At 48.3% G+C, this 26,905-nt stretch overlaps 1 protein-coding gene across 1 annotated transcript in view; it reads left to right on the top strand.

Annotated features, from left to right (window-relative positions):
* Window positions 1-26,905, top strand: part of tacr2 (tachykinin receptor 2) — a 423,398-nt gene that overhangs the window by 378,753 nt on the left and 17,740 nt on the right. The window contains exon 4 of the mRNA XM_041209480.1: window positions 17,799-17,995. Coding sequence (XP_041065414.1) covers window positions 17,799-17,995 — 197 coding nt within the window. The remainder of the gene's footprint in view (window positions 1-17,798; window positions 17,996-26,905) is intronic.

Raw genomic sequence — 26,905 nt, 5'->3', positions numbered from 1 at the left:
AGCAGTGACTCATGGAATTTGGATGTTAGTGAGAAGAGGCCTGATACTGTGAGCTCTCGCAGTTTGAAGGAATCATGACAGCTGCCTGGGAACTGAGCACAGATCTGCACCATGAGCTTCTTGTGGTCACAGAACAGCTAGACATTCAGCGAGTGGTAGCCTTTTCTATTCAAGAACCTGGTTAGTTTATCTGTTGGTGCCGTGATGGCCATGTTGATACAATTGATGACCCCATGAACTTGAGAGAATCCATCGAAGGCAGCAATGCCCAATGCCCTCTATGTCTGCATTAACCCCTCTGTCTCAAAATGGATTTATTTCCTCACTGAATGGAAGAGGGAATTAGTGACCAGCCTGATAGCATATTGAGCTGCCAACTGTGAGATCCACCCAGGGTTGCAGCTTATCCTGTGAATGATCCAGAACCAAAAAAATTCAGCATTACAGTAACCTTAACACCAGCAGCACTGCCAAGGAGGCTCCGGTCATTGTGGGCCAGAGTTAAAGATCAATTGCTTGGAGAGGCTCAGCCTCTTTTGATGCTGTTTCTCTGTCATTTGCAGGGAGCTGACACTTGATGCTAAGGCTCCTCCTTGCTGCTCTGCCCTATTCCCACCTCAACTCCCTCAGCTTCCATTGGCTCAGCATGGCTTCCTCTGCCAAGCTGCCCTGGTGATGCCAGCACTCTGAAGCCCCTCTCAGGAATCCAATCTCTCACTCTTGACAAATACAAGCCTCTCAGTACCAGTGACAGTAACTCACTGTCACAGTAACTCGCTGCCATTGGCTGAGCATCTGATTTTGCCTCTTCAGCTGACAATTGAATCCATTTGTCTTCATGATTCATTCCAGCTGAACCCTAACATATCTCAGAGCTTTCATAATCCTTGAGCCTGCCAATTGAAAATTTGAAACTGTTCCTCTGAGGCCTGTTAACAAGCTCATTGGTGAACTCAATGAGCACTTAACTGAAGGTGTGTGGGCTTCAGAAACTCCCTATCCCATCCTCCCTTTGATCACCATTGTGATCAGGAGGCAGCAGGATCCAGTGCCAACATCCAGGAGTGTGATTTTCAAATAGGGCCTACACTTATTCCATCCTCCCACCTACACTCCCTCCAGTGGCATTTAAAAATCCAGTCCTCTCTGTTTCTGTAACCTTTTCCAAAGAGGATGTTTAGAGAATCTATTGCTGCATGGATTGACTCTCTGCCTGTGATTTATTCCAGTGAGCAATGACTCTGTGTTCTCTGGAGTAGATTGCCAACATAAAGGTGCACCAATGTGTATTAAAGGTTACTGGAGGGTCATTGTTGACTAAAATAGATTATCAATCACATTAAATAGAGTAATGACTTTGTGAACATGAGGACTTCCTACAGTCTAACCTAAATTTCATGCATTAGAATTTTGATGAGCCACTCCTCTCCTCCCTACACAGCACAGATAACAGACCCACAGGAACAGAGTAGATCATTTCAAGATTTTAAAAACCTCAGTTATAGCACCTTGAAATCCATGTTTTGCATTTTTCTCAGATTGTCTGATAGCTAAGATTCTCCTGTGGACCTTTTAGGAGTCTCAATATCTCATGACATGTGAAAAGACCAAAACTGAGTACAGTGTTTTAGAGAAAACCATCCGAACATGATGCACTGTCCCCATATCATACAATCTCCTGGAATGAGCAAAAAACAGGCAAAAACCTTAGGTCAATTTAGGCTTTGTATAAGCTAAATATCATAGTGCTAGTTTTCTACTTAACTGTCCTAACCATACACCCTAACACTTCCCTCTCTGTGTTTCCTCGTGACACCAGCTGTGTCTCTTCAATGTTTTCAACCACAGGCTTAAGCAATAACCCAACTTGGTACAACACATCTGGAATTACCCCAGTCCAAATATATCACGCTGCATTTATCTACATGAAGCACGTTTAACATTCATTGCCCCATTCTGTCTTGATGAGTTTGTAGGTTGTTTATTTGACTTACATTCCCAATTGTTGTGCACACCTTTTTGTGTAACATGACAACTTGCATTTATATAGCACCTTTAACATAAAACATTGCAACGTGCCTTAGAAAAGCATAACAAGAAAAACACTTTTGATATCGAGCTACAAAAAGATTGCTTCAATCCTGCCTTCATCCTTGATTGTGGCATTGAAAAGCAATGGTCTCACCCAGGATTCCTACAGGACTCAATGCATTTCACTCAAAGCCATGACCATTCATAACCTACACAAGTATAACCAATTCACAATCCAAGATATGCACAACAATTCCACAGAGTGCAACCTTACACAACAAACATTTATCCAAGGACTGTCGGGAGTCATCATATGCCTGGACCAGCCATATAAATACTGTGACTACAAGAGCAGGTCAGAGGCTGGGAATTCTATGGCAAGTAATTCACCTCCCAACTCAAAAAGCCTGTCTACCATCTACGAGGCACAAGTCAGGAGTGTGATAGAATATTCTTTACTTGCCTGGATGAGTGCAGCTCCAACAACACTCAAGAAGCTCAACACCATCCAAGAAAAAGCAGCCCTTAGATCGGCACCCCATCCACCATCTTAAAAGTATGGACCCTCCACCACTGATGCACAGTGGCAGCAGTATATACCATCTGTAAGGTGCTCTGCAAAAACTTGTCAAGCCTCCTTCAACAGAATCTTTCAAACTCGTGATCTGTATGGGAACCCAGAAGGTAGAAGTGGAGGAGCCTCAGCCTTTGCAATTGTCCAACAGGCTCAACGTTCCTGCAGCCTGTAGGGATGAAAGTGGGGTCTGCAGGGTAGATGAGCAAACTGACCATAGCAACATGGTACTGGAAGCTAGTCAAGCAGGGTAGAGTTAATAGGAATGAAGTGACAGGAGAAGACAGTAGTCGGGGGATAGACACAGTTCTCTGCAGCTAAGAGCGAGAGTCCAGATAGCTGTGTTGTCTGCCCAGTGTCAGGGTTCGGGACACCTGCTCTGGGCTGGGGAGGAACTTGCAGTGGGAGGAGGCGGGTCCAGTGGTTGTGGTCCACGTAGGTACCAATGACATAGATAGGATGAGGAAAGAGGTTCTGCTTAGGGAGTATAAGCAGGGTCTAAAAAAGCAGAACATCAAAGATAATATCACCTGAGCCACAAGCAAATTGGCATAGGGTAAATAAGATGAGAAAACTGAACGCATGGCTCAAAGATTGCTGTGGGACAAATGGGCTTTGATTCATGCGGCATTGGCACCAGTACTGGGGAAAGTGGGTGCTATACTGTTGGGACAGTCTTTACCTGAACCATGCTGGGGCCAGTGTTCCAATTTGGGTGGTAGAGAGAGCTTTGAACTAAAAAGAAGGCGGAGGAATCAAGTAAGGGAAGATGCAATCAATTAAAGAGAGAAGGCAAGGCAAGAGGGCAAGCAATAAGGGAATTGGTAATCAGAGCATGGTAGGAAGGGACAGAGTGTATAAACTTAAAAGTGCACCAGCAGATGAGACCAGAGATTGCAAAAATGGTAAAAAAGGCCAAGTTAAAGGCTCTGTATCAAAATGCACGTAACAATCATAACAAAACAAATTAATTGACAGATCAAATAGAAATAAATATGTATGATAGCCATTACAAAGACTGGCTGCAAGGTGACAACGGCTGGGACCTGAATATTCAAGGGTATTTGACATTTTGGAAGGACAGAAAACTAGGAAAAGTTGGAGGGGGTAGCTCTGTTACTTAAGAATGGCGTTAGTACAATAGAGAGAGATGACCTTAGTTCTAAAGATCAAGATATACAATCAGTTTATAGAGATCAGAAATAGTAAAGATAAGAAGTCACTTGTGAGAATGGTTTGTAGGCCTCCTAATAGTAAGCACACTGTAGGACAGGGTATGCAGAAGAAATAAAGGGGGCTTGTGAGAAAGGTACGGTGATAATCATGGGTGATTTTACTCTACATATAGACTTGGTGAATCAGATTGGCAAAGATAGTCTGGAAGATGAGTTCATAGAGTGTTTTCTGGACAGTTTCTTATAGCAGCACGTGTTAGAGCCAACCAGAGAGCAGGCTTTTCTAGATCTGGTAATGTGAAACAAGAGGGATGAATTAATAACCTTATAGTAAAGGCACGCTTAGGTAGCAGCGATCATAACATGATTGAATTTCGCATTCAGTTCGAGGGGAAAAAATGGTAGGTTTAAGACTAGTGTTTTAAACTTTACAGGAACATAGGATTTAGGAGCAGGAGTAGGCTATTCAGCTGTTCAAGCCTGCTCTATCATTCAATGAGATCAAGGCTGATCTGGTTGTGGTCTCAACTCCACTTTGCCATCTGTCCCCCATAACCCATGACTCCCTTGCCTATCAAAAATCTGTCTAATTCTGACTTGAATAAATTCAATGATCCAGCCTCCACTGCTTTCTGGAGTAGAGGGTTCCAGATCCCTTGAGCAAAAAAATTCTCCTCCTCTCCAACTTAAACAGTAGACATCTTATTTTTAAACTGTGTCCCCTGGTTTTAGTCTGTCCCACAAGAAGAAATGTCCTTCAGGTATCCACCTATCAAATCCCCTCAGGATCTTATGTTTAAATAAGACCACCTCTCATTCTTCTAAACTCCAATGGATATAGGCCCAACCTTTCTTCATAAGATTGGCACTCTTACTAGGAATGAATCGAGTGAACCTTCTCTGAACTGTTTCTAATGCAATTATAGCTTTTTCAAATAAGGAAACCAAAACTGTACACAGTATTCCAGATCTGGTCTCACCAAGGCCCTGTACAGCTGCAGTAAAACTTCCCTACTTATATTTCCCATTCCTCTCAAAAAAAGTGGCAACATCCCATTTACCTTCCTAATAACTATACCTGCAGACTAACTTTTTGTGCTTCATGTGCCAGCACACTCAAATCCCTCTGTACCACTGAGTTCTGAAATCTCTCCATTTAAAGTGCAGACTGCTTTTCTATTCTTCCTGGCAAAGTGTACAAGTTTACATTTTCTCACATTATATTCCATCTACCAAGTTTTTGCCCACTCACTTAACCTGTCTATATCTCTTTGCAGACTCTCTACCTCCTCTTGACAACTTACTTTCCTACCCATCTTGGTGTTATCAGCAAATTTAGTTACCATAGATTCAGTCCCTTTGGCTGTTATCCAATCATTGATATAGATTGTAAATCGTTGACGCCCCAGCATTGATCCCTGTGGCCCTCCATTTGTTACAGCTTACCAACCTGAAAAAGACCCATTTATCCCTATTCTCTGCTTCCTGTTAGCTAACCAATCTTTTATCCATGCTAATAATTACCCGCTACACCATGTAATATTATCTTGAATGGCAATGTTTGATGTGGCACATTATCAAATGCCCTCTGGAAAGCTAAGTACAGCACATCTACAAGTTCCCCATTACTTGCCTTGCTTGTTATTTCCTCAAAAAGCTCAAAATAAATTAGTTAAATATGATTTCCCTTTCACAGACCCATGTTGGCTCTGCCTGATCAAATTATGATATTCAAAGTGTCCTGCTTTAGCCTCCTTAATAATGGATTCTAGAAATTTCCCTGTGACAGATGTTAGGCTAACTGGTCTCTGGTTTCCTGCTTTCTGTTTCCCCCCTTTCTTCAATAAAGATGTCATATTAGCTATTTCCAATCCATTATAACCTTTCCAGAATCTAAGGAAGTTTGGAACATTATAAACAATTTCTCTACTATCTCTGTGTAAGGAACATATCTTTTTATTTTCTGTTGGGCTCTGGGTTGGGTTTGCAATGGCTGCAGCTTGAGAGACAGGTCCACTAGGATGGGATGAGAAATTTATATAATGTTGCAGACCTGGAACAGATTCTGTGATTCTGTGGCCAAGGGAGGCTGCCTGACAACAGCATTTTAATTGGCTCCTGACCAGGTGACCAGGATTTTATATGATAGCAGTGCTGCAGAAAGTTCCTGGCCTGCAAAGAGAATACATCTAAAATCTCTTTTCCTCAAATCCCTATAACCTGCTCTCTCTCTCTCTGAGGAATCTCCTGTATAAAAGAAAAGGGAAAAACTACTGTTAGAGACATTGAAAAGCAAGTTCTCAACCAGTGAACTAAATACTAAAAGTGCTGGAAGACCAACTTGTGTCATCAACAAGAGCTGAAAAGAATTTGGAAGACATCAATCAAAATCAACCCATCAAATCCTCTACTTTTTAGTTATTTTGAATTGCTTTATCCCACCCTTAAAATCCATTGTGTGTGTGTGTATAGGGATTTAAGAAGGGGCAGAGTTTAAGTTACAGTGTTATAAGTCAGCTATTCATATTTCTTTTTTGCCATTAGTTAAAGACAATTTGTTCAATAAACAGTTACTTAATTATTAAGTTTACAAACCTGGTGCTCATATTCTGTTAACCGAAATTAAATAGGTAGATTTGGGGCAATCTGGTAATTTGGTCAAACTTTTCACATTTGTCGCGACTCAGGGAGCAGTGGGGCTTGATATTACAGTGCACTATCCCCAATGAGTTGTGACAACAATCACTTCTTTTAAAACCCTTGGATGCAGGCCATCTGGTCCTGGGGACTTGTCAACCTTTACATTTAATAGTTTTCCTATCACCTTTTCCCTAGTGATGGTCATTTGTTTTAAGTTCCTCTCTCCCTTTCAGCTCTTGATTTCAAGTATCTTTGGAAAGTTATCTAAGTCTTCTACAGTGAAGACAAACACAAAATACCTGTTCAAAGCTTTCACCATTTCTTTGTTTTCTATTATCAATTCCCCAGACTCTCTGTCTAGAGGACCAACACTAGCTTTAGTTACTTTTTTCTGATTTAAATATTTGTAGAAACTCTTACTATCTGTAATTATATCACTAGCTAGCTTTCTCCCATACTCTACTTTCTCCCTCGTTATTATTTTTTTAGTCATTCTTTGATAGTCCTTAAAATTTGACCAATCTTCTGACCTACCACTAATCTTTGCAAATTTGTACAGTGTACTTTTCAGTTTGATACTATCCTTTACTTCCTTATTCAGCCATAGATAGTGCTTCTCAAAGAGCAGAATTTTCTGGGTGACATTCAGGGGATGGGCCCCGCACTTCAGCACGTAAAATGATGCGCAGTGACGTCGGGTGAGCGTCCCAACATCACCGTGCGCCATTGCGATATTTCGCTGGGTGGGCACGCGATGAAGTTTGATGCTCGCCTGCCAGTAATTAACAGGCTAGTTAAGGCCTTTAAATCATCAGTCGATGGCGATTTTCAGGCGCCCGTGCGATGTTCAGGTCAGCACTTGGGTGCAATGGGCAGGCAGGTAAGAGACTTTTTAATCAAACTCATCCACGGGTGGGATAAGAGTACTCAGTGAGATCGTCAATCTGCTCTGTGGGTATTTATTACAGAAAGTTTTTTAAACTTTCCTGTGTGATCTGTAGCAGTTCACAATGAATTCCAGCAGCTTTCTCTGTACTTTGAACCTTCACGTCAGCACTCTGCAGTCAGTAATCTTTATCGGGCCTGCAGCTTTCCGGAGGCCTCCCCTTAGCCTGGGTATGGGTTCTGACATGTCCACTGGAGGCAGCTCTGAGGAGGGCTAGAATAAGGAGGAGGCCAGGAGGTGCACTCAGCCTCCAGGGGAGCCACCTTTGGGCGTATAGGCGCAGGCACAAGGGGCGCAGGGCCAAGAGGTAGTCCAAGGTGGAAGGGGCCATAGAAGAAGCCACTAACCTGCTGCCAGGGTTTACAGGCGGCAAAGCAGCTATATCAATATGACTGAGGTGCAGTGCCGAAGGAGGTTCCGACTGTCAAGGGAGACAGTCAGCTACATCTGTCAGATGATTGGCCCTGAGATCTCTCCTAACTGTATGGGCGGACACCCCATGCCAGTGGATCTGAAGTTCACAGTTGCCCTCAACTTCTATGCAACTGGCCCTTTCCAGGGCTCGTTGGGTGATCTTTGCGGTATCTCCCAATCAGCTGTCTACACTTGTGTCAAGCCACTTACAGATGCTCTGTTCAGACGGGCATTGACATTCATCCACTTCTGCTGGGACCAGGCAAGCCAGACACACCGAGCCAGAGGCTTCGCGGCCATTGCTGGCTTCCCCCGCGTCCAGGGTGCACATCAAGGCACCAGCAGGTGAGCCCGGTGCCTTCGTCAACAGGAAGAGCTTCCACTCCATGAACGTGCAGATAGTGTGTGATCACAGGATGCCGATTCTACAAGTCTGTGCAAGGTACCCAGGCAGCTCCTACAACGCCAACATCCTCAGACACTCCCAGGTGCCGGGGCTCTTCAGTACTCCAGCTCAGCTGGATGAGTGGCTGCTGGGTGACAAGGGCTATCCTCTCAGAAGGTGGCTCATGACGCCTCTCCGCCATCCAAGAACAGAAGCTGAGCAGTGCTACAATAGGAGCCACGGCTCCACAAGGGCTGTGGTGGACAGAACCATCGGTCTTCTCAAGATGCACTACCAATGCCTGGACCGGTCAGGGGGCACACTCCAGTACCCCCATGATCATGTGTCGCTGATAGTGGTTGCATGCTGTGCTCTCCACAGTCTTGCGCTGGAAAGGGGGTTGCAGTGGACGATGAAGACATTGACGCAGTGGATGTAGCTGCACATGATGAGTCCAGCACTGATTCTGAGGATGAGCAAGCACAGGGGAATGATGAGGGGCTTGACGCTGACCCGGGACTTCACCAATGAGGCAGGGACACCCGGAGACTTTAACCCAACGACCCTTCAGCTAGCACAACACAGATGGATCTGGAGGACCAGCCTTGCCTGGCGCTTCCAAACTCAGCATCTAAGAACAAAATCTGCCAGGTCATCAGCTGCAACTAAGGGCTTTGGACCTAAACTTCAATGTCCACTCAAACACGCATGACATGTATGTAAAACATACAAATGCAGAACAAAGGAGCCACCCTCAGCCATGGTAACACATCTGATTTTAATTTTCACCATCAGAAATTCACACAAAGTCAAAACAAAACGTTATTCAAGCAGAAAAAAATAATAATTCCCTAATCTAGGGCCAACATACAAGCACCAGTGAGAAACCCGTGGCATGCCTAAGATGCCTTATGCTTTTGTTTACAGGTGCTACGCCTTGGTGCTGCCCCATCGCTCGGAATGGCATCTGAGACAGCCTGCTGACTCTGCTGTCCTGTTGGCCTAGATGACCTTGGCAGCCGTCCTCTGGCCTGTGCTGGCCCCTCCTAGGAGGGAGCTGCCAGTTCCACAGCTGGCATCTACCCAGTCGCGCAGCCTCACCTGATGAAGCGGTCACTGGGAGAGGGGCGGAGGTGCTGGTGCCCTCATCTGGAGTGCCCTGAGAGGAGCCCGCAGAGACAACAGGCAGCTGCTGCACTGATGTGAGGTCGCCCCAGACCTCCCTGCTTACAGTGGATGGATGGGCAACAAGTTGGGAAGCCTGAAGCCCACATCATCTCCCGCATTGGCACTGACCAGCTGTGGCCACTGGCATTGTGAGGGCATGCAGGTCCGAGCGTAACCCCAAGAGGACTTGATTGTTTTCCTACAAGCCCCTCTCCATGAAAGTCGCCACTCTCTCCATGGAGGAAGCATGATACTCTGCCATGAGGCTCATTGCATCAGTGACGTTCCGTGTGGACTCCTCCACCACAGACACCAAGTGAAGCACAGCCTCATGTATCACTGCCAGGTGCTCCCGCACACCCAGCCACATTTCCTGCAGCTGCTGCGTCTCGGACAACTCCAGAGGCACATCATCACGTACCGACTGAGCATGTGCCTGGTCCCCTGCAGTCCTCTGACTGCTGGCGGCATTGGCACTCTATGTCTCTGCCAGCTCCTCCGACGATTGTGAAGTGCGCTCTCCACTGTGCCCCGGGACAGTAGCCAATGTTCTAATGCCCACTGAGGTGCCAGTATCTGCGCTGGTGCCTGCCTTGCAAAAATGGTGTGACGCAGGTGACACTTGAGGACCCTCAGATGTGAGAAGGGGCATCTGCAATTCCTCCTGGTGGCCAGGCTCTGACAATGCTGAATGAACAACAAGGACAGTGGATCATTTAGCGTGCACACAGTGACACACTTCATCCCTTTTCCCCTGGCTTATTATGCACTCAACCTTTCAGAACCAATGGACACAAATATTGGTGGGGTGGCAAACAGTGAGGAGGATAGCCTTACAGTACAGGCAGTTATAGATGGGCTGGTCAGATGGGCTGATGAGTAACTAATGGAATGTTATGTGGATAAGTGTGAGATGATGCACTTGGGCAGGACAAACAAGGTATGGGAATACACAAAGAATGGTAGGACTGTGGGAAGTAACGAGGATCAGAGGGACCTTGGTGTGCATGTCAGTTGGTCCCTTAAGGTAGGGGGACAGGTACATAAGGTGTTTAAGAAGGTAAATGCCATGCTTGCCTTTATTAGCCGAGGAATAGAATATAGTAGCAGGGAGGTAATGTTCCAAGTGCAGAAAATGCTGCCTAGGTCACAGCTATAGTTCCATGTACAGTTGTAATATGCATTTTACAAATAGGATGTGATTGGATTGGAGGGAGTGCAGAGATCATTGACCAGGATGCTGGCTGGACTGGAGAGTTTGACTTATGAGGAGACATAGCATAGACTGGAGTTATTTCCCCTGGAGCAGAGGAGATTGAGGGGTGACATTATAGAGGTTTATAACATTATGAGGGGCATAGATAGGGTCGACAGAAAGGAACTTTTCCCCTTGGTGGAGATATGAGTAACTAGGTGGCATTGAGTTAAGGTAAAGGGCTTGAGGTTTACAGGTCATGTGATGAGCAACTTTTGCACACAGAGTATGTTGGGAATGTGGAACACACTGGCTGAAAAGGTGGTGGACAAAGAAACCCTCCTAACATGTAACAAGTATTTGGATGTGCAGTTGTGATGTCGTGGCATACAAGGCCATGAGGATACTGGTGAAAAATGGGATAAGGCGACTTTGGAAGGTGCTTGACCCTCGCATCTTTGAAGGGCTGAGGGACCTTTTTCTATGATCCACACCTCTGACTCTATTACTCTGTGATTGAGCAATGTTGCAACAATAACAAATTAAACAATCATCAGTACTATGGATGTTGGGAGGACATTGCGGATCTCACAGTTGGCCTCAAATACCTGGCCGTTCCATCCCAGCCTCACCGACACCAGTTGACCTGGTGCATGATGCCTCTCAAACTCCAGGTCCTCCTGTTCAAAACAGCTTAACATGAGGAGGTGAGCCTGGCCTCCTCCAGTCCTCACACGCTGCGAGGCATTATGAGCATTCTTCTCCTGAAAAACGGAGAAGACCATTCATTGCAGCAATTTGCATATGGACTCTGTATGCACATGCCACACCCCAACCACAGTGGCCCATATCAGGCCTCCAGTGCCTCCTCTCCCCACTACTGCTGATCAGTCACACAAAGATAGTACGCTTGCTCCCTACCCCCTCTGCAATGGCCACCTTGGACACATTCTGTGTCCATCACTTTAGGAAGCACATGGTCTTAGCTCCCATAGCAAGGAGGTGCAACTATGTGCAGCGTCGAGGGCAGCAGATGGTTCTTGGCCACGAGACCTTGAGGCTCCCTTTCCACCATCTCATCACCGTGAATAGGACATGTGTTGGAGTTCTGAGTATGGGCCTAACTGCATCTCCTACAGGTTGCCCCCAGACTAGTCATGTGCGACTAAGCATCACATGGTGCAGGGGAGAACTCATCTCCTCATGAACCACTCAGGGTGATCTAAGCATGGGCAGTATCTACTTGGAAAAATGCCCAACGTGATTCAATGCAGTCACGACAATAAGACTTGGGGTGGGGGGAGTGGGGTAGCGGCCCTCAAAGGCTAAGGCTACCTGCTGGGTTAAATGCCCAACGCCAACATGGTATTCACCCTTTCAGAGCGCAACAAATCGTTGAAGCGCTTATGACACTGGATCCAGATGCGTTGCACCACATTGTGGGAGTTCACCACCTCCGCCACCTCCTCCCAAGCACGTTTGGTCATGTGGGGGGGCCTCCTCCTCCCATCCTGGGGAACCAACACCTCGCGCCATGCTGCCACCTCCTCGAGGAGGGCAGCAAGGCAGTTACCTGAAAAGCAAGGGGTGCAGTGGGCCCCCACTGGCCTACGCTGCAGTCTGCCCTGCTCCTATGGCAAACCCTGCAGCCTGGCCTGCTCCTTTGCCCTTCCCTCCAGCTTGCCCTGCTCAGCCAGCTCCCTATGGTGTGACCCGGACCTGACCATTATGAGCAGCCTACAAAAGGCTGCCAGGCCTTCCTTTAAACAGACTGCTGGGTCGCCATTGGACCCGGCGGTCTGTGCACGCTATTCACGGGAGTTGGAAATACGCTAGGCGGGCCTTAATTGGTCCACCTGCGCAAAATGGCAGCACGGCACCGATCACGGGTGCCAATCAGGTCAGCACCCACTGCAGCTCCGCCTGCCCAACAGGCAAAAAATTCTTCCCGAAGAGTTTTTTTCTCACTGGGATAAATCTTTGCTGAGAGTTATTACATATCTCCTTAAAGGTCTGCCACTATGTCTCTACTGTTCTTCCTTTTAATCTAATTTCCTCATTCACTTTAGCTAGATTTGCTTTAGAAACTTTAGAAACTAGAAACTATAGAAAATAGGAGCAGGAGTAGGTCATTCAGCCCTTTGAGCCTGCTGCGCCATTCAATACGATCATGGCTGATTCTCTATCTCAAAGCCATACACCCACTCTCTCCCCCCATACCCCTTGATGCCTTTAGAGTCTCAAAATCTATTTCCTTTTTAAATATATTCAGTGACTTGGCCTCCACAGCCTTCTGTAGCAGAGAATTCCACAGGTTCACCACCCTCTGAGTGAAGAAGTTTCTCCTCAACTCAGCCCTAAATGGCCTATCCTCCTCACCACTCACATCCCCACCTAATTTTGTGTCATCAGCAAACTTGGAAATATTACATTTGGTTACCTCATCCAAATCATTGATATGTATTGTGAATAGCTGGGGCCCAAGCACTGATCCCTGCGGTACCCCACTTGTCCCACTTTGAAAAAAACCCATTTATTCCTACTGTCTGTTTCCTGCCTGCTAACCAAGTCTCAATCTATGCCAATATATTAACTCAATCCCATGTGCTTTAATTTTACACATGAACCTCTTATGTGGGACTTTATCAAAAGATTTCAGATAATCCAAATACACCATATCGACTGGTTCTCCCTTATCTATTCTACTAGTTGTGTCCTCAAAAAAACTCCAGTAGGTTTGTCAAACATGATTTCCCTTTCATTAATCCACATTGACTTTATCTAATCCTGTTGGTATTTTCTAAGTGTCCTGTTATCACATCCTTTATAATAGATTCTGGCATTTACCCTACTACTGATGTCAGGCTAACCGGCCTATAATTCCCTGTTTTCTCCCTTCCTCCTTTTTAAAATAGTGTGGTTAAATTAACCATCTTCCAGACCGCTGAGGCTGTTCTAGAATCTACAGAATTTTGGAAGATGACAACCAATGCGTCCACTATTTCCATGCCCACCTCCTTCATTACCCTGGGATGTAGATTATCAGGCCCTGGGGATTTATTGGCTTTCAGTCCCATTAATTTCTGCAGCACTATTTTTCTTAGTAATACTAATTTCCTTCAATTCCTCCATCTCACTGGACCTAGTATTTCTGGGAAGTTATTTGTGTCTTCCTCTGTGAAGACAAGGTAGTTGTTTAATTGCTCTGCCATGTCCTTGTTCTCTATTATAAATTCTCCTGTTTCAGACTTTAAGGGACCAACATTTGTCTTCACTAATTTTTTTCTTCTTACATACTTTACTGTCCTCTTTTATGTTCCTTGTAAGTTTACTCTCACGCTTTATTTTTCCTCTCTTAATCAATCTCTTGGTCCTCCTTTGCTGAGTTCTAAACTGCTCCCAATCCTCAAGCTTGCTACTTTTTCTAGCAACTTTATATGACTCCTCTTTGGATCTAATATGATCCTTAATTTATTTTGTTAGCCATGGTCGCTTTTCCTGTTGTGTTTTTGTGCCAGAAAAGAATGTATAACTGTTGCAATTGATACATATGTTCCTCAAGTGTCAGCCATTGCCTATCCACTGTCATGCTTTTTAATAAGGCTCCCCAATCTACCATAGCCAACTCACCCCTCATATCTTTGCAGTTACCTTTCCTTAGATTTAGGACCCTAGTTTCGGACTGGACTATTTCATTTTCCATCCTAATGAAGAATTCTATCATGTTATGCTCATTCCAAAGGACCCGTCCAACAAGATTATTTATTAACCTCTTCTTATTTCACAATACCAAATCTAGAATAGCCCGTTCCCTAGTTGGTTCCTCGATGTAGTGGTCCAAAAAACCATCTCATACACATTGACTGATCTGCCACAGTATTATTGCTAATTTGGATTGCCCAATCTATATGCAGATTAAAGTCACCCATGATTACTGTAGCACCCTTGTTACGTGCATCTCTAATTTCCTGTTTAATACCATCCTCTATCTTACCACTACTGTTTGGAGGCTATAGACAATTCCCACTTATGTTTTCAGCCCCATGTTGCTTCTTAGCTCCACCCAGACTGATTCTACATCTAAATTTTCTGAGCCAATATCCTTTCTCACAATCACATTGATTTCATCCTTAACTAACAACACCATGTCACCTCCTTTCCCTTTTTGCCTGTCCTTCCTAAATATTGAACACCCTTGGATGTTCAGTTCCCAGCCTTGATCACCCTGCAGCCAGGTCTCTGTAATCGCAATTATTTCATACTGCCCATCTATTTGCGCTGTTAATTCATCTACTTTATTGGAACGTTCCATGCAATCAGATACAGTGCCTTTAGACTTGTCTTTTTAACATTTTTACACAACTGTTTTTATACTGTGGCCCTATTTGCTACTTGACCTCATTTCCTCTGCCTTCAACTTGTGCTTCTACTTTTCTGTCTTTCATTTATTTCATACCCTTATAATTACCTTTTTCCAGGTTTAAAACACTAGCCTTAGACCCACACTTCTCCATTTCAAACTGAACATGAAATTCTATCACGTTATGATCACTTTCACCTAGAGGCTCCTTTACTATGAGGTTATTGATTAATCCTGTCTCATTGCTCATTACCTGATCTTGATTAGCCTGCTCCCTGGCTCCTGAACATACTGCTGTAAGACATTATCCCAAATACACTCTATGAACTAATTTTCCAGGCTACCTTTGCCAATCTGATTCACCCAATCTATGTGTAGATTAAAGTCACCCATGACTTTTGCAGTATCTTTCTTGTACACCCAATTTATTTATTTCTGTGTATTCTGCCCAACAATGTGACTACTATTAGGGGCCTATAAACTATTCCCACATGTGACCTCTTACATTACTATTCCTTGGGTAGCATTTTCGGGTTGTCAGATGGGCGCGATGGGCAGGCCTGGGAGTGGCCGGGAAACGGGTTGCCGCCTGCAATCGGCCTCTGACTGATTTCACACTGGCTGGCCAATTAACGGCTAGCTAGTGTGAAACACGTGCTGAAAGGCCTAGCGCTGCCGGGGTGGGGACGGGAGGAGGGCCGGCGCTTAAGTCAGCGTGGGCGTGGGGGAGCGTGCAATGACAGCTGCCTGAAGGCCAAAAATGAATGGTATGAAATTATGAAAAAAGAAATTTCCACCCATGAGAATCACTCACCTAAACATATTGATGATTAAAAATTCTGCCCGAACGTTTTTTTAAAATTTAATATCAGAAACCTCATTCTGCTCTTGGATGAGGTTTCCTCAAGGATCCAAATTCTGCCTGGCCAATTCACCCACCATAACGTTGGATGGGAAGTGAAAAATCCAGGCCAATTACTACATTAATGGCCTTAATAAGCTTCTTAATTGTCAATGGCCGACCAAAACATCGCACTATTTAACGCCTGATTGAATCGGGTATGCGCCCACCCATTGGACATTAAATTCTGCCTCTTGTCTCTACCCAAACTGATTCTACATCTTACTTTTTCAGACCAAGGTCATCTCTCACTACTGTACTAATGTCATCCTTAATTAACAGAGCTACCCCACCACCTTTTCCTAGCTTCCTATCTTTTCAAAATTCAAATACCCTCCAATAGTTAGGTCCCAGCCTTGGTCACCCTGCAATCATGTCTCTGTAATGGCTATCAAGTCATCCATATATATTTCTATCTGTGTTAACAGTTCATCCATTTTGTTATGAATACTCTGCGCTTTCAGTTACAGAGTCTTTAACTCTCTTTTTTTTATTCATTTATGAGATGTGGGCATCACTGGCTAGGCCAGCATTTATTGCCCATTTGGCCTTATCTGCTGGTGCACTCTTAAGTTTGTATACAATGTCCCCTCCTGCCACGCTCTGGTTACCTTTAACCACTACCCTGCTCTATTACCTTGTTGTTTCTCTTTGATTTACCACATCTTTTGTATAATCCCTCCCCCCCCCCCCCCAACTATTAAATTGAAAACCCTCCCAGCACCCTCATTATACGACTCACCAGAACATTGGTTCCAGCACAATTCAGGTGAAGACCATTCCAACGGTAGAGCTCCCACATTCCCCAGCACTGGCGCCAGTGTCCCATGAATTGAAACCCATTTCTCCTACACCAATCTTCTTAACCATGCACTTAACTCTCTAATCTGATTTACTTTATGCCAATTTTCTCATGGCTCAGGAAATAATGCAGAGATTATTACCTTTGAGATTCTGCTTTTTCATATAGCCCCGAGCTGCTCATAATCCCTAAGCAGAACCTCTTTCCTAGCCCCATCTATGCATTTGTATCAATGTGGACCACAACCACTGATCCTCCTGCTCCTACTGCAAGTTCCTCTCTAGGCCTGAGCAGATATCCGAAACCTTGGCACCAGATAGACAACATAGCTGTCTAGACTCATGCTCTTGGCTGTAGAGAACTATATACTGTCCCCTACTATCACTACATTTCTATTAACTTTCCCCACATGAATGGCTTCCTGTACCATGGTGCCAGGGTCAGTTTGCTTATCCACCCTGCAGCTTTCACTTTCATCCCTACAGGGTGCAAGAACCTCGAACCTGTTGGACAACTGCAAAGGCTGAGGCTCCTTCAGTTCGACCTTCTGGGTCCTTGTACCTGCCTCACTTGCAGTCACACCCTCTTGTCCCTGACCACTGACCAAATCAGAAGGCCCTGTCCTAAGGGGTGTGACCGCCTCCTGAAACGTCCGGTTAACTTTCCCCCTCTCTGATGCATTGCAGTGTCGGCAGCTCAGCTTCCAGCTCAATAATTCTGATCTGAAGCTCCTCAAGCTGAAGACACTTACTGCTTGTTTGCCCTGAATTACACCAGTGTCCTGTCAGCGCCCACATTCTGCAGTCACAACACATCACCTGCCCTGCCATCTTTATTATTTGTTAATTTATTGTCTAAATTAATATATAATTAATATACCCTACTACTCCCAATAAGCTTTACTACTGCTAGTAAAGATTATTAATATTAATGCAGCCTTAAAATTACTTGAAAAAAATTACATCAGTTTTCAAAGAAAAACCAGCAAAATGCTCACCAACTAATCACTTAGCTGTAGCTTGGCAGTGAAGCCAACATCCCAGGAGGACAGGATTTATTTTCTCAAGAACTCTGCTCGAAGGCCCAATAAGCATTATTCTTTTAAAATTATCATTTGCTCAACTTTGATAACACTTTCCAAATTATGTACTGTACATCACTAAGAACAGCTTAAAACCACTTATCTGATGTTCCTTACTCTATTTCAGATTGTGAAAATGATGATCATGGTCGTTCTCACCTTTGCCATTTGCTGGCTACCCTACCATTTGTATTTTATCCTCGCAAGTTTCAAGAAGGACATCTATTATGAAACCTACATACAGCAGGTCTACCTGGGATTATTCTGGCTTGCCATGAGCTCCACCATGTACAACCCCATTATCTACTGTTGCCTAAATAATCGGTAAGCACAATAGGCAGAAAACAGAGTGACAGGCCGGAACAGGTGGTGGTGGGTACACTAACAGACAGCAAAAGGTGGTGGTGGGCACTCTGACAGTGATAAGTGGTGGTGGGCACACTGACAGACAGCAGCAGGTGGTAGTGGGCACACTGGCAGAGGGACAGGTGGTGGTGGGTACACTGACAGGCAGGGACAGGTGGTGGGTACACTGACAGAGGGACAGGTGGTGGTGTGTACACTGACAGGCAGTGACAGATGGCAGTGGGCACCATCACAGACAGGGACTAGTAGTAGTGGGCACACCAACAGGCAGCAACAGCTGGTGGTGGGCACACTGACAGACAGCAACAAGTGGTGGTGGGAACAATGACAGACAGTAACAGGTGGTGGTAGGCACACTGACAGGCAGTGACAGGAGGTGCTGGGTACACTGATGGGCAGACAGGACGATGGTGGTGGGTATACTGATGTGCAGGGACAGGTGATTGAAGGTATACTGACAGGGACAGGTCGTGGTGTGTACACTGATGGGCAGGGAAAGATGGTGTTGGGTACGCTGACAGGCAGGGAGAGGTGGTCGTGGGTATACTGACAGGCAGCGACAGTTGGCGATGGGTATACTGATGGGCAGGGACAGGTGATGGTGGGTGGGTACATTGACAGGCAGGAACAGGTGTTGATGGGTACACTGACATGGACAGGTGGTGGTGGTACACTGACAGGCAGGGAGATGATATGATGGCTATACTGACAGGCAATGACATGTGGCGGTGGGTACACTGACAGGCAGTGACAGATAGCAGTGGGCACCGTCACAGATAGGGACTAGTAGTGGTGGACACACCAAGAGGCAGCGACAGGTGGCAGTAGGTACACCGACAGACAGTAACAGTTGGTGGTGGGCACACTGACAGGCAGTGACAGGAGGTGCTGGTACACTGATGAGCAGGCAGGTGCTGGTGGGTATACTGACGTGCAGGGACTGGTGATGGTAGCTATACTGACAGACAGGGACAGGTTGTGGTGGGCACACTGACAGACAGGGACAGGTGGTGGTGGGTACACTGATAGCCAATGACAGGTATTGGTTGCTATACTGACAAACAGGGACAGGTGGTGGTGGGTATACTGAGAGGCAGAGGTAGGCAGTGGTGGGTACACTCACAGAGGAACAGGTGGTGGTGTGTACACAGACAGGCAGCGACAGATGGGGCTGGGTACATTGGCAGGCAGCAACAGCTGGTGGTGGGCATACTGACAGATAGGGAGAGGTGCTAGTGGGCATACTGACATGCAGTGACAGGTAGTGCTGGGTATACTGATGGGCAGTGGTTGCTATACTGACAAACAGCGACAGCTGGTGGTGGGTATATTCACAGGCAGCGATAGCTGGTGGTAGGCACACTGACAGAGAGAGACAGCTGGCGCTGGATACACTCACAGACGGTGCAGGTGGTGGTGGGTACACTGACAGACATCAAAAGGTGGCAGTGGGCACACTGGCAGAAGGACAGGTGGTGGTGGGTGCACTGACAGACCGTAACAGGTGGTGGGCACACTGACAGGCAGTGACAGGAGGTGCAGGTACACTGATTAGCAGGCAGGTGCTGGTTGGTATACTGACATGGAGGGACAGGTGATGGTAGGTATACTGACAGACAGGGAGATGTGCTACTGGGTATACTGACAGGCAGCGACAGGTAATGGTGGGTATACGGATGGGCAGGGACAGGCAGTGGTGGGTACACTGAGAGGCAGAGACAGGTGGTGGTGGGTACACTGACAGAGGGACAGCTGGTGGTGTGTACACAGACAGACAGTGACAGCTGGTGGTAGGTAAATTGGCAGGCAGCAACAGCTGTTGGTGGGCACACTGACAGGCAGGTAAAGGTGTTGATGGGTACACTAACAGCCAATGACAGGTATTGGTTGCTATACTGACAAACAAGGACAGGTGGTGGTGGGTACACTGACAGGCAGGGAGAGGTTCTGCTGGGTACATAGACAAGCAATAACAGGTGGTGGTGGGCACACTGACAGGCAGGTACAGGTGTTGATGGGTACACTGACAGGGACAGGTTGTGGTGGGTACACTGACAGGCAGGGAGAGGTTCTGGTGGGTATACTGACAGTCAATGACAGGTGGTAGTGGGTATACTGATGGGCAGGGACAGGCGCTGGTGGGTACACTGACAGAGGGACAGATGGTGGTGGATGCACAGATAGGCAGCGATAGCTGGTAGTGGGTAGATTGACAGGCAGCGACTGACAGGCAGGTACAGGTATTCATGGGTACATTGACAGGGACAGGTGGTGGAGGGTCCACTGACAGGCAGGGATAGATGATGATGTGTACACTGACAGAGGGACAGGTGGTGGTGAGTACACAGACAGGCAGAGCTCTTGGTGGACACCGTCACAAATGTACATTTGTTGGTGGGTACACAAACAGGCAATGACAGGCCCTGGTGGGTGCAGTAACAGACATCAATAGATGGTGGTGGCTACACTGACAGGCAGAGACTGGTGGTGGTGGGTACACTGACAGGCATCGACAGCTGGTGATGGACACACTGACAGAACGGGACAGGTGGTGGTGGTTACATTGACAGGATCAGGTGGTGGTGGGCACACTGACAGGCAGCAACAGGTGATGGTGGGTATACTGACAGAAACAGGTAGTGGTGGGTACAGTAACAGGCAGTGACAGGTATTGGTGGGCACACTGACAGGGGCAGGTGGTGCTCGGCACACTGCCAGGGACAGGTGGTGCTGGGTACACGAACAGACAGAAACAAATGCTGGTGGTAACAGTGGCAGAGAGAGACAGGTCATGATGGATACACTGACAGGCAATGACAGGAGTTGCAGGGCACACTGATGGCAGCAACAGGTGATGATGGGTATACTGACAGCCAGGGACATGTTGTGGTGGGTATACTGACAGGCAACGACAGGTATCGGTTGCTATACTGACAGACAGGGACAGGTGGTGGGTACACTGACAGGCATAGACAGATGGTGGTGAGTACACAGACAGGCAGAGGTCTTGGTGGGCACTGTCACAGAAGGACAGTTGGTGGTGGGTACACAGACAGGCAGTGACAGACCCTGGTGGGCACAGTAACATACAGGTGGTGGTGGGTGCAGTCACAGACGGACACGTGGTGGTGGGTACACTGACAGACAGGGGCAGATGATGGTGGGTACACTGGCAGAAAGGGACAGGTGGTGGTGGGTACATTGACAGGGACAGGTGATGGTGAATACACTGACAGACAGCGACAGGTGTTGGTTGCTATACTGACAGACAGGGAAGGTGATGGTGGGCACACTGACAGGCAGCAACAGGTGGTGGTAGGTATGCTGACAGGGACTGGTGGTGCTGGGTACACTAACAGGCAGCGACAGGCAGTGGTGGGTATATGACAGGCTGCAAAAGTGGTGGTGGGCACACTGACGGACAGGAACGTGTGGTGGTGGGTATACTAACAGGCAGAAACAAATGGTGGCACTAACAGTGGCAGACAGCGGCAGGTGGTGATGGATATACTGACAGGCAGTGACAGGAATTGATGGGCATGCTGATGGGCAACGACAGGTGGTGAAGAGTATACTGCCAGGCAGGGACTTATTGTGGTGGGTATACTGACAGGCAGTGACAGGTGGCGGGGGTATACTGACAGGGTTAGGTGGTGGTGGGTGTACTGACAGGCAGTGACAGGTGGTGATGGGCACTCTGATGGGCTGGGAAGGTGTGGTGGGCACACTGGCAGACAGTGACAGGTGTTGGTGGGCACACTGATCAATAGGGACAGGTGGTGGCGCGTATACTGAAAGAGGGACAGCTGGTGGTAAGAACACTGACAGGCTGGGGCAGGAGGTGCTGGGTACACTGATAGGGGGTGACAAGTGGCAGGGGTATACTGACAGGCTGGGATGGGTGGTGGTGGGCACACTAACCGGTGGTGACAGGTAGTGGGAGTACACTGACAGGCAGTGGCAGGTGGAGGTGGGCACACTGACAGGCAGTGACAAGTGGTGGTGGGTATACTGATAGGCAGCAACAGGTAGTGATGAGTACACTGACAGGGACAGGTGGGGATGGGTACGCTAATAGACAGAAACAAATAGTGGTGCTAATAGTGGCAGACATGAGCAGGTGGTGATAGATATACAGGGGCAGGTTGTGGTGGGTATACTGACAGAGGGACAGATGCTGGTGGACACAATGACATACAGTGACAGGTTGTGGTGTGCGCACTGACAGGCAGAGACAGGTGGTGGTGGGTACACTGACGGACAGGGTCAGGTGGTGTGGGCATATTGACAGACAGGGACAGATGGTGGTGGGCATACAGACAAGCAGTGACAGGTGGTGGTCACAATGACGGGCAGGGACAGGTGGTGGTGGGTAAACTGACAAATAGAGGTGGTGGTGGGTAAACTGAAAGAGTGACAGGCCTTGGTGGGCAGTGTCACAGATGGACAGGCTGTGGTGGGCACACCAACAGACATTGATAGATGGTGGTGGGTATACTGACAGAAAGGGATAGGTGGTGGTGGGTACACTAACAGGCAAGGACAAGTGCTGGTGGCTTCACTGTCAGAGGGACAGGTGGTGGTAGGTACACTGACAGGTAGCAACAGCTGATGGTAGATACACTGACAGAGAGGGGGAGCTGTTAGTGGGCACACTGACAGGTGGAGGAGGGTAGACTGACAGACGGGGCAGGTCGTATTGGACACATTGACAGATGGGGCAGTTGGTGATAGATATACTGACAGGCAGTAACAGGTGGTGGGGGTATACTGGCAGGGTCAGGTGGTGGTGGGCACACTGACAGGCAGTGACAGGTGGTGGTGGGCACACTATCAGGCAGCAGCAGGTGATGGTGAGCACAGTGACAGACAGGGACTGGTGGTGGTGGACACACTGACAGGCAGTAACAGGTGATGGTGGGCACACTGAGAGAGTGACAGGTGGTGGTGGGCAGAGTGACAGACAGGGACTGGTGGTGGTGGGTACCGTGGCAGGCAGCAACAGGCGGTGATGAGCACAGTGACAAACAGGGACAAGTGGTGGTGGGGCATACTAACAGTCAGGGCCGGGTGGTGGTGGGTACACCGATGGGCAGGGAAAGGTGATGGTGGGTATGCTGATGGGCAGGGACAGATGGTGGTGGGCACACTGACAAGCAGACAGGCGGTGGTGGGTAAACTGAAAGAAGGGCAGGTGGTGGTGGGTACACTGACTGGCAGGGTCATGTGGTTCTGGGTACACAGACAGGCAGTGACAGGTATTGGTGGGCAAAGTCACAGATTGACAGGTGTGGTGGGCACATCGACAGACAGTGACAGATGGTGGTGGTCATACTGACAGAGAGGGACAGGTCGTGGTGGGTACACTAACAGGCAGTGACAGGTAGTGGTAGGTACACTGGCAGAGGGACAGGTCGTGGTGGGCACACTGACAGGCAGTGACAGGTGTTGGTGGGTATACTGATAGGCAGCAACAGGTAGTGGTGAGTACACTGACAGGGACAGGTGGGGATGGGTACGCTAATAGACAGAAACAAATAGTGGTGCTAATAGTGGCAGACATGAGCAGGTGGTGATAGATATACTGATAGGCAGGGGCAGGTTGTGGTGGGTATACTGACAGAGGGACAGATGCTGGTGGACACAATGACATACAGTGACAGGTTGTGGTGTCGCACTGACAGGCAGAGACAGGTGGTGGTGGGTACACTGACGGACAGGGTCAGGTGGTGTGGGCATACTGACAGACAGGGACAGATGGTGGTGGGCATACAGACAAGCAGTGACAGGTGGTGGTCACAATGACAGTCAGGGACAGGTGGTGGTGGGTAAACTGACAAATAGACAGAGGCGGTGGTAGGTAAACTGAAAGAGCGACAGGCTTTGGTGGGCAGTGTCACAGATGGACAGGCTGTGGTGGGCACACCAACAGACATTGATAGATGGTAGTGGGTATACTGACAGAAAGGGATAGGTGGTGGTGGGTACACTAACAGGCAAGGACAAGTGCTGGTGGGTTCACTGTCAGAGGGACAGGTGGTGGTAGGTACACTGACAGGCAGCAACAGCTGATGGTAGATACACTGACAGAGAGGGGGAGCTGTTAGTGGGCACACTGACAGGTGGAGGAGGGTAGACTGACAGACGGGGCAGGTCGTATTGGACACATTGACAGATGGGGCAGTTGGTGGTAGATATACTGACAGGCAGTAACAGGTGGTGGGGGTATACTGGCAGGGTCAGGTGGTGGTGGGCACACTGACAGGCAGTGACAGGTGGTGGTGGGCACACTACCAGGCAGCAGCAGGTGATGGTGAGCACAGTGACAGACAGGGACTGGTGATGGTGGAAACACTGACAGGCAGGGACTGGTGGTGGGGGACACACAGACAGGCAGTAACAGGTGATGGTGGGCACACTGAGAGAGTGACAGTTGGTGGTGGGCAGAGTGACAGACAGGGACTGGTGGTGGTGGATACACTGACAGGCAGCAACAGGTGGTGATGAGCACAGTGACAAACAGGGACAAGTGGTGGTGGGGCACACTAACAGTCAGGGCGGGGTGGTGGTGGGTACACCGATGGGCAGGGAAAGGTGATGGTGGGTATGCTGATGGGCAGGGACAGATGGTGGTGGGCATAATGACAAGCAGTGACATGTGGTGGTGGTCACAATGACAGGCAGGGACCTGTGGCAGTGGGTACACTGACAAGCAGACAGGCGGTGATGGGTAAACTGAAAGAGGGGCAGGTGGCGGTGGGTACACTGGCTGGCTGGGTCATGTGGTTGTGGGTACACAGAAAGGCAGTGACGGGTATTGGTGGGCAAAGTCACAGATTGACAGGTGTGGTGGGCACATCAACAGAAAGCGACAGATGGTGGTTGTCATACTGACAGAGAGGGACAAGTTGTGGTGGGTACACTAACAGGCAGTGACAGGTGGTGGTAGGTACACTGGCAGAGGGATAGGTCGTGGTGGGTACACTGACAAGCAGCGACAGCTGGTGCTCTATACATTGACAGAGAGGAGGCAGCTGTTAGTGAGCACGTGGACAGGTAGAGGTGGGTATACTGACACACAGGGGCAGTTGGTGGTGGGCACATTGACACACAGGAGCAGGTGGTGGTGAGTATACTGACAGGCAGTGACAGGGGGTTGGGGTATACTGTTGGGCAGGAAAAGATGGTGGTGGGTACACTGACAGGCAGTAGATGATGGTGGTCGTGGGTACACTGACAGGCAGCAACAAGTTGTGATGGGCACAGTGTCAGACAGGGACAAGTGGTGCGGAGCACACTGACAGTCAGGGACAGGTGGTGGTGGGCACATAGGTGGTCAGCAACAGGTGGTTGGCACACTGACGGACAGGCCAGGTGGTGGTGGGTACACTGATGGACAGGGAGAAGTGGTGGTGGGCACACTGGCAGACAGGGACAGGTGGCGGTGAGCACATTGACAAACAGGTGTAGGTGGTGGGTATATTGAACGGTAGCGACAGGTGGTGGTGTGTACACTTATAGACTGGGACAGGTTGTGGTAGGCACGCTGACAGCCAAGAACAGGTAGGTTGACTGACAGACAGGGACAGGTGGAGGTGCATTTCCAGACAGAGTTGACAGGTGTTGGTGTGCACACTGACATGATGCGACAGGTAGTGGTGGGCCCACTGACAGGCAGGCGGACGTAGTGGCAGGCACACTTGCAGGCAGCAACAGGCAGTTATGGTTATACTGACTGGCAGCAACAGGTGATGGTGTGCACACTGGCAGACAGGGACAGGTGGTGGTGGGTGCACAGTCATGCAGTGACAGGTGGCGGTGGGTATACTGACAGGCAGGAACAGCTGGCGGTGAGTATACTGGCATTGGGACAGGTGGTGGTGGGCACACTGACAGGCAGCAACAGATGAGGGTGAGTACAATGACAGGCAGCAACAGGTGATTGTGGGAACACTGACAGGCAGTGACATGTGGTGGTGGATATACTGACAGGCAGGAACAGGTGGTGGTGGGTACACTGACTGGCAGGGTCATGTGGTTGTGGGTACACAGAAAGGCAGTGACGGGTATTGGTGGGCAAAGTCACAGATTGACAGGTGTGGTGGGCACATCAACAGAAAGCAACAGATGGTGGTGGTCATACTGACAGAGAGGGACAAGTTGTGGTGGGTACACTAACAGGCAGTGACAGGTGGTGGTAGGTACACTGGCAGAGGGATAGGTCATGGTGGGTACACTGACAAGTAGCGACAGCTGGTGCTCTATACATTGACAGAGAGGAGGCAGCTGTTAGTGAGCACGTGGACAGGTAGAGGTGGGTATACTGACACACAGGGGCAGTTGGTGGTGGGCACATTGACACACAGGAGCAGGTGGTGGTGAGTATACTGACAGGCAGTGACAGGGGGTGGGGGTATATTGATGGGCAGGAAAAGATGGTGGTGGGTACACTGACAGGCAGCAGATGATGGTGGTCGTGGGTACACCGACAGGCAGCAACAAGTTGTGATGGGCACAGTGTCAGACAGGGACAAGTGGTGCGGAGCACACTGACAGTCAGGGACAGGTGGTGGTGGGCACATAGGTGGTCAGCAACAGGTGGTTGGCACATTGACGGACAGGCCAGGTGGTGGTGGGTACACTGATGGACAGGGAGAAATGGTGGTGGGCACACTGGCAGACAGGGACAGGTGGCGGTGGGCACATTGACAAACAGGTGTAGGTGGTGGGTATATTGAACGGTAGCGACAGGTGGTGGTGTGTACACTTATAGACTGGGACAGGTTGTGGTGGGCACGCTGACAGCCAAGAACAGGTAGGTTGACTGACAGACAGGGACAGGTGGAGGTGCATTTCCAGACAGAGTTG

This window comes from Carcharodon carcharias, chromosome 17, assembly GCF_017639515.1.
Source record: "Carcharodon carcharias isolate sCarCar2 chromosome 17, sCarCar2.pri, whole genome shotgun sequence".
Taxonomy (NCBI): Eukaryota; Metazoa; Chordata; class Chondrichthyes; order Lamniformes; family Lamnidae; genus Carcharodon; species Carcharodon carcharias.
This window is presented reverse-complemented; position numbering and strand designations above follow the sequence as displayed.